Below are 8,936 nucleotides of genomic sequence, written 5' to 3' on the forward strand. Positions count from 1 at the left end.
TTAATCAGCTCTTCTGGTCATTTGTGAAGTAGTTGAGCTCCTCTGGCACATTTTTAAACAGACCTGTCAAACCTGAGCCAACAAACTGCATGTGTTGGTTTGATCAACCCACTACTAAGAAAACTGCTTAAACAGGTGTCGAAAAACATGATTAAACAACAATTTCCATCATCATTTTCACTCGTACATTTATTACAACACAACAGCAAAATTAGCATGTAAAGTTCTCTACATAAAACCAATATACAAATATTATTTTGTACTTAAAACATATATGAATGTTTCTATTTCTGTGTCCATTCATATTACACAAAAGTTTAAAAATTAACTTGTAATTTTTCCAGCATTTTTCTCCCAACTTACACTTGGTTCACATTTGATTTGTAAACATGTCATTATAAAATATCAAAGAAGACTCTGAAAATAAATACAATTTCGACATTTTGCTAATGAAAAATTCTTTATATTGGATGTAAGCAATGCAATGCCAAAATACATAATTTTTTAACCCATGACTTCCCAGAGTCCCTGTAGTGTGAATCCATCTTTTAATTTCTCTATAGCCAGACCCAGCTCTTCAGAGAACACCGGCTCACGATCATGTTGCTTAAGAAGAAGAAAAGATGTCATTTAAATGGAAAGTTCCTCTGATAGACAGACAGACAGACAGACAGATATACATAGAATTTACCTTATTTCCATCTGCAAAATAAGCCTTGAGGTGAAAAAGAGAAGGAATAGCACATCAGTGATTATATGTGCAATAAAATCTACTGTAAGTATTAAATAAGAGACCATTCCTGATGTCAGAATCATCAGAGCTCTGTGTAAACATTTTTGATACCAGGCAACAAAAGTCTGTGTTGATGGGACATTGTGAGTTGTGGCTTAGGCGATCAGCTATTTTCAGCATGTGAGACACACACACACACACACAGCACTGTGCTGAAAGCAGAGTGTCATTATCTCTGAGAGTAGCATATGAGGTAAAACTCACGGTAAAAGCGTCTGTGTGCTCATCTGGCTCAATCTCCACGTCATCAGGCGGCTGCTCTACTGTCAGCTCCTCCAGAGGCTGAGGCTGAGACAGAAAGCTTATGTTATTTACCAACTTTTTTGCTTTTAATTTACTGAAAAGTGGAGCCATTCTAGCCATGTTTAATACTGATGAACAAAATTATTGTGCTTTTCACTATAGATCAAAAATCTTCAGTACTACCTTTTCTTCCATCTCATATTCCACACCAAAAATGGGGTTTGCCGAGTACACTTTGTGTAAGGAGTTGATTTCCTTCACTGCATCTTGTAACTTGTCCATTGGGTCGATCTTGAATCCCAGCACATATCCTCCTGTCTAAGAGAGAGAAAACAGCACAAAATCTCACTACATTCACACCAGGGAATTAATTCCACATCTACAACCGTTCAAAAGTTTGGGGTCAGTAAGATTTTTTAATGTTGATCTGTAATAATGTTCAAGGCTGCATTTATTTGATTAAAAATACAGTAATATTGTGAGATATTATTACAATTTAAAATAACTGTTTTCTATTTGAATATATTTTAAAATGTAATTTCCTGTGATGCAAAGCTGAATACTCCAGTCTTCAGTGTCACGTGATCCTTCAGAAATCATCCTAATATGCTGATTTGCATCTCAACAAACATTTCTTATTATCAATGTTGAAAACATTTTTGTGGAAAGCGTGATACATTTTTTTTTTTTTAAAGATTCTTTGATAAGCAGAAAGATTACAAGAACAGCATTTATTGAAAAATGTAAATATTTTGTAACATAAATATCTTTGCTTCTTCAGAAATCATCCTAATATGCTGATTTGCATCTCAAGAAACATTTCTTATTATCAATGTTGAAAACATTTTTGTGAAAAGCGTGATACATTTTTTTTTTTTAAAGATTCTTTGATAAGCAGAAAGATTACAAGAACAGCATTTATTGAAAAATGTAAATATTTTGTAACATAAATATCTTTGCTGTCAATTTAATGTGTCCTTGCTAAATAATTTCTTTAAAAAAAATGTTGCCTGGTAGTGTACAAAATATCTTTACTGTCACTTTTGGTCAATTTAATGTGTCCTTGCTAAATCATTTCTTTAAAAAATGTTTGCCTGGTAGTGTACAAATTACTATCCCTTTATTCATCACATCAAAAAATGTGTGCTTTTAATGATATGTTAGGGTCATTATAGGTCACATTATATGACATAAATGTTTTTTTTCTGGTGATCTTAATGTTGGTCCTAACTTACCTGTTGAGAGCTCTCAATCACAAGAGCAAGTCCAAATTTAGAGTCTCTAATCCTTATTGAGCGCTTCAAACAAAATAATGAGAAAAAGAAAGCACAGTTTTACTAATTACAACTCATTACTGATGGCTGAGTCTTTTGAAGCAAAAGAAACACTCACAATTTGTAGATAGGGAATGCTGACGTTGAAGCTCTCGTTCATGTTGGCATGCCACACTATCCTCACGTTAGTAATGAAAAACGTTCCAAGATTACCCTGAAACACAAGCCCACGCTTTGTTGTTTAAGGGCACAGCAAGACATTTCTCAGTTAAATTCCTATTAAACAATCAATAACACTGTCAATCCACTGAAAATACCTGATCACTAGACAGGTTCCAGACTCCATTAATTTTGTCATAAACCTGCTCCTGTGGCAGAAGCCTCAGCTGTTTATTCTGAATAAGAGCTCCTCTTAGCTTCAGATCTCGATACATTTTGGAAGTTTCATAAGCTCTGAAAGAAAAAAACACAAATAATTAGTTAACTGTACTAATAATTTACATGCCTTAAATAAAGGCATGGCTTAATATTTCTTATTATTTGTGCCAGCTGAATTAATAAAATTAAATAAATAAATATTTGATTGACATTCCAATAATTTGAGCATAATATTTTGTTCTATTTTGTAAAGTTTATCATATGCAACATTTCTTATAGGCTTTCCTATAATAATATTTCCTCTTGAGTAATTTATTTTATTAAAAGGTCCAATTCAACCAATCAAAAACTCTTCTTTCTGATGCTTTCTGTTTTGTCAGATCATGTGGTATTTCTTTATGTCCCTCCCTCTGTAAATCTAATATTTGTATATTTTTTAAGCATTGAACATTTCTTCAAAGTGCTGCTTAAAATACTTTTAACTGTAAATATTTTTTTTTATTAAAAATGTGGAATTTATTATTCTGCAGTTCACAGAATATTGTACATATTGAGCTACAGATCTAAATACTAGATTTAAATAATAGTTTGTGAATTTAGTCAATATGCCAACTCAGATTCTGAAAAAAAAAAGGCAATAGAAAAAAAAAAAGATAATTTGAACTGTCACTAAAGTGGTCTAATCGTGTCATTATGTATAGCATAAGTACCTGTGAACAGCAATGACCGATGTAAACAGTCTTGGACTTCCTGGGACCACATTGGTGAATATGAACTCAAATCTAGTGTTATTAGATTTGGTTAATATGTAAAGCGCTTCAGTCTGACCTCTCAGTTTCTGAAAAAAAGAGGGAATTTGACATCATCCATATGAGCCAGCTAAAAGAATGTGAGGAAAACATGCATCAAGATGACTCACTGAATTTGCTGTCCTCGTGGTGATATTAATAATGCAGTTGTATCCCACAGCTGTTAATAAATAAAAATAGAAGACAAATAAAAAGGTAAATATAAAAGACAAGATGAGTCAGAGAATGACTCCTCAGTGACCAACTGATCAACTGAGCTGTTAAGCAGCTCTCTGATTCGTGAATGATTACATCACAAATTAAGAATTTGTTTTACTTAAAGGGGTCATATGATGCGATTTCAATTTTTTCCTTTCTCTTTGGAGTGTTACAAGCTCTTGGTGCATAAAGAAGATCTGTAAAGTTGCAAAGACTAAAGTCTCAAATCCAAAGAGATATTCTTTATAAAAGTTAAGTTATCGCTTCGTCATGTCTAGAGCTGATTCGTGCTGGTCGCTGAGGGAATACTACAACTTTGCGCTGTGGATCACCAGATCGGCTTTCACCGTGGACGGAGCGGAGTCCAGCCCGGGGTCGTCACATGTGGTTGCCGCAGGCATCACAGTATGGTAAGGAGCGTAACATTTCCATCACACGCTTGAGGTATCCGGCCAATCACAACGCACTGGATAGCTGGCCAATCAGAGCACACCTCGCTTTTCAGACCGATGAGCTTTGTAAAAATCGACACGTTTCAGAAAGGCGGGGCATAGAGGAGAAACAATAATGTACAGTATGTGGAAAATAATGTGTTTTTTTAACCTTAAACCGCATAAACACATTTCAATACACCAAATACACAGAATAATGTTCTTTTTAGCAGCATCATATGACCCCTTTAAAAACAAGAAAAGAATCAAAATGATGTTTTATGAGTGCGCTTCATCTGTCCAGTGCAATAAAAGATGTAACGCTCACACAAGTTGACTCTTGGTAGTGCCAGTGAATGCCAGATTATCCTCAAATTGGTCACCAGGAGTCTTCCTGTATAAAGACAAAACAAGATGTCCCAATTATTGCAACTTAATATACATAAAGGTAACAAGGCTGAAATAATACTTTTAATCACCTCTGTCACCATTATTTCCCTTTGTGTCCTCGATTGAATCCAGGCAGTCGATAAGCGCTTCACCTGGTCTGGTTTTCATCTGCCTTAAATCAGACATAAAATCACTTGCTTCGGTCTGAGAGGAGAATAAAATACTAAATGGTTCATAAAAAAAAAATATATAAAAAAACAGGCCCACATAAAAAAGGTAATAATATGCCTTGAATGTATTATGTTTATTTGATATGTATTTAATGATATTTTATAATTAGATATATGTAATATTCAGTGTTATTTTAATATTACTTAGATACAATGACAGTTTTTATTCAGATTTTAAATGAGCTTTTATGTTTATATTTTCAGTTTTAATTTAAATTGGAGTTGTAGTTTTTGTTTATCTAATATTCATATGTTTCATCTTTATTTGAATTAACACACGTTTTTAATAGTTTTGTTATAATTTAGTTAACAATAATACTCCGGGTATTAGTTTATAAACTGTAAACTTTACTGATCCGAGAGAATGTTAAAACCTTTCAAGATCATTTTATCTCTTTCATTCACCGACTGTGATTACAACATCTGTCGACGTGTAGCACAAAATATCCTCCAAGTTCACAATTAATGTAACGTTATCTGATTTAATAAATGAACGTCATTAGCTTCTGAGCTAGCAGATTAGCCTGGGGACTTACTGCTGAGTAATGTCAAATCTCACGTCTCTGTCCTCCCAGAGTGCGTCCAACACCGACGCCATCACCAGTCCTTACTGTCAGCGCTTCACACGCGAATTAAACCAAAGTAAATATGTTTTTCCTTCGATAATATTGACTGAAACTCAGTCGCTCTGTAAGAGGATTTAGCGCAGAGCGTCTTCGCGTCACCACGGTAACATCCGTGAGTACGGCGGGCCGGAAGGGACAAACCGCGATTATCTAAAAGTAGATTTATCATGCTTGCTATATTACCTGTAAATTTGTAGGCTATATGGTCATATTATAACAATAGCTCTCATGAGTAATATGTGTTTAAATCAGCAGTCTATGTGGGTCTATCTATCTATCTATCGTTCTATCTATCGTTCTATCGTTCTATCTATCGTTCTGTCTATCATCCTGTCCATCTATCTATCGTTCTATCGTTCTATCATTCTATCATTCTATCTATCGTTCTATCTATCGTTCTATCGTTCTATCTATCGTTCTGTCTATCATCCTGTCCATCTATCTATCGTTCTATCGTTCTATCATTCTATCATTCTATCTATCGTTCTATCTATCGTTCTATCGTTCTATCTATCGTTCTGTCTATCATCCTGTCCATCTATCTATCGTTCTATCGTTCTATCATTCTATCATTCTATCTATCGTTCTATCTATCGTTCTATCGTTCTATCTATCGTTCTGTCTATCATCCTGTCCATCTATCTATCGTTCTATCGTTCTATCATTCTATCATTCTATCTATCGTTCTATCTATCGTTCTATCGTTCTATCTATCGTTCTGTCTATCATCCTGTCCATCTATCTATCGTTCTATCGTTCTATCATTCTATCATTCTATCTATCGTTCTATCTATCGTTCTATCGTTCTATCTATCGTTCTGTCTATCATCCTGTCCATCTATCTATCGTTCTATCGTTCTATCATTCTATCATTCTATCTATCGTTCTATCTATCGTTCTATCGTTCTATCTATCGTTCTGTCTATCATCCTGTCCATCTATCTATCGTTCTATCGTTCTATCATTCTATCATTCTATCTATCGTTCTATCTATCGTTCTATCGTTCTATCTATCGTTCTGTCTATCATCCTGTCCATCTATCTATCGTTCTATCGTTCTATCATTCTATCATTCTATCTATCGTTCTATCTATCGTTCTATCGTTCTATCTATCGTTCTGTCTATCATCCTGTCCATCTATCTATCGTTCTATCGTTCTATCATTCTATCATTCTATCTATCGTTCTATCTATCGTTCTATCGTTCTATCTATCGTTCTGTCTATCATCCTGTCCATCTATCTATCGTTCTATCGTTCTATCATTCTATCATTCTATCTATCGTTCTATCTATCGTTCTATCGTTCTATCTATCGTTCTGTCTATCATCCTGTCCATCTATCTATCGTTCTATCGTTCTATCATTCTATCATTCTATCTATCGTTCTATCTATCGTTCTATCGTTCTATCTATCGTTCTGTCTATCATCCTGTCCATCTATCTATCGTTCTATCGTTCTATCATTCTATCATTCTATCTATCGTTCTATCTATCGTTCTATCGTTCTATCTATCGTTCTGTCTATCATCCTGTCCATCTATCTATCGTTCTATCGTTCTATCATTCTATCATTCTATCTATCGTTCTATCTATCGTTCTATCGTTCTATCTATCGTTCTGTCTATCATCCTGTCCATCTATCTATCGTTCTATCGTTCTATCATTCTATCATTCTATCTATCGTTCTATCTATCGTTCTATCGTTCTATCTATCGTTCTGTCTATCATCCTGTCCATCTATCTATCGTTCTATCGTTCTATCATTCTATCATTCTATCTATCGTTCTATCTATCGTTCTATCGTTCTATCTATCGTTCTGTCTATCATCCTGTCCATCTATCTATCGTTCTATCGTTCTATCATTCTATCATTCTATCTATCGTTCTATCTATCGTTCTATCGTTCTATCTATCGTTCTGTCTATCATCCTGTCCATCTATCTATCGTTCTATCGTTCTATCATTCTATCATTCTATCTATCGTTCTATCTATCGTTCTATCGTTCTATCTATCGTTCTGTCTATCATCCTGTCCATCTATCTATCGTTCTATCGTTCTATCATTCTATCATTCTATCTATCGTTCTATCTATCGTTCTATCGTTCTATCTATCGTTCTGTCTATCATCCTGTCCATCTATCTATCGTTCTATCGTTCTATCATTCTATCATTCTATCTATCGTTCTATCTATCGTTCTATCGTTCTATCTATCGTTCTGTCTATCATCCTGTCCATCTATCTATCGTTCTATCGTTCTATCATTCTATCATTCTATCTATCGTTCTATCTATCGTTCTATCGTTCTATCTATCGTTCTGTCTATCATCCTGTCCATCTATCTATCTATCGTTCTATCTATCTATCTATCTATCGTTCTACCATTCTATCGTTCTGTCTATCATCCTGTCCATCTATCTATCTATCTATCTATCGTTCTATCGTTCTATCTATCTATCATTCTATCTATCTATCTATCGTTGTATCTATCTATCTCTTATGTTTTCTCGTTCAGTAACAAGCACAAAGTTAGACATCATTATTAACCAAACATTTTATTCAAGAATTCCACAAAAGAACACATTCAAAAATGTCATTTGTATAAAACAGTCAAAAAAATTGTCTACAATTCAATAACAACTTATTTCAGACAACGGTTAGAAAAGGGTTGGTTCATTAAAAAAGGCAAACATTGTTTTGAATAAAAAAATTCAGGATTCTATTTTGTCTGAATATTATTATAAAGCTACTGTGACACATGAAAAAGAATATATACAAAATCTTTTTGAAAATCATAATTGCATTTAAATTATTAGGACTTAGTGACTTAACTATTTGATTTGTTTGTTTATTTGTGTTATTCCCTACAAAATGATAATATCCCCATAAAACCCCTAAGACATAATTTATGACGTTTCAGTCTACTAAATTTGCCTGTGGCTTTACTCAAGTCACAAATTGTATATACATTTTAAATAAAACAAAACATATATACAATCAATTCCCAGTGGATAATATTTCTGCATGTCACAACTGTCAGAGCAGTGCACAGATTCTCATTGGATACTGAGAAATATAAGAAATGTGAGTTGTGCATTTGAATAAATGGCCTTTGAAGCTTACTAATAACACCTGTGTTTCACTTTAGCAGGTAGTTGTTTATGAAAATCTTTTGACTTATTTGGGGTATAATAAACATTTTCTCCAGATCCTGAGCTTAAAGATAGGGAACATTTTTATGATATTATAATAAGAACTGTTGAATGCTGTAGGCATCTGTCATTGGGGTACACCATCACCAGCATAAAGTTCATTTATTGGGGTTCATTGTAGAATGACCGATGTAGATCTTCATCCCGTTTAGCCTGCTATAAAATCAAAGGCAGAAAAAGTCAGTAAAAGATGCCAGAAAGATGCAAAGCATGTCACATTTGGAAGGAAAGTTCAGTATGTGTGATATAATGTTCTTAAGAATGTCTGAAAAAAATATCTACCAAGAAAAGTAGTTCAGCTTTTATTTATTCATTTTAATTTATATATATATATATATATATATATATATAT

At 33.7% G+C, this 8,936-nt stretch overlaps 2 protein-coding genes across 2 annotated transcripts in view; both read right to left on the reverse strand.

Annotated features, from left to right (window-relative positions):
- Positions 1–291: 291 nt before the first annotated feature.
- On the reverse strand, positions 292–5,486 carry bbs5 (Bardet-Biedl syndrome 5). Its single transcript, XM_016558659.1, has 12 exons — positions 5,283–5,486; positions 4,606–4,688; positions 4,455–4,520; positions 3,608–3,657; positions 3,399–3,526; positions 2,628–2,763; positions 2,429–2,524; positions 2,272–2,334; positions 1,220–1,354; positions 998–1,081; positions 692–715; positions 292–606 (listed from the first exon to the last, which is right to left on the reverse strand). Exons 1-12 carry the CDS (start codon positions 5,342–5,344, stop codon positions 505–507), a joined length of 1,029 nt encoding a protein of 342 aa, XP_016414145.1. The 5' UTR covers positions 5,345–5,486; the 3' UTR covers positions 292–504.
- A 2,558-nt stretch (positions 5,487–8,044) lies between these two features.
- Positions 8,045–8,936, reverse strand: part of LOC107744832 (collagen alpha-1(XXVIII) chain-like) — a 34,484-nt gene continuing 33,592 nt past the window's right edge. Inside the window, exon 32 of the mRNA XM_016558654.1 lies at positions 8,045–8,740. Within this exon, the coding sequence (XP_016414140.1) occupies positions 8,733–8,740 (8 nt within the window). The 3' untranslated portion in view covers positions 8,045–8,732. The remainder of the gene's footprint in view (positions 8,741–8,936) is intronic.

The sequence above is a fragment of the Sinocyclocheilus rhinocerous genome, unplaced genomic scaffold, assembly GCF_001515625.1.
Source record: "Sinocyclocheilus rhinocerous isolate Xijiao unplaced genomic scaffold, SAMN03320098_v1.1 scaffold528, whole genome shotgun sequence".
In the NCBI taxonomy this organism is placed as follows: Eukaryota; Metazoa; Chordata; class Actinopteri; order Cypriniformes; family Cyprinidae; genus Sinocyclocheilus; species Sinocyclocheilus rhinocerous.

Bases quoted from the DNA above. Each gene is read 5' to 3' on its own strand.
- bbs5 (XM_016558659.1), bottom strand. From the start codon at position 5,344: ATGGCGTCGGTGTTGGACGCACTCTGGGAGGACAGAGACGTGAGATTT. The intron at 4,521-4,605 runs GTGATTAAAAGT...GTCTTTATACAG, and splicing joins GGGAAATAATGGTGACAGAG to GAAGACTCCTGGTGACCAAT. The intron at 2,764-3,398 runs GTACTTATGCTA...TTTTTCTTTCAG, and splicing joins TCGGTCATTGCTGTTCACAG to AGCTTATGAAACTTCCAAAA.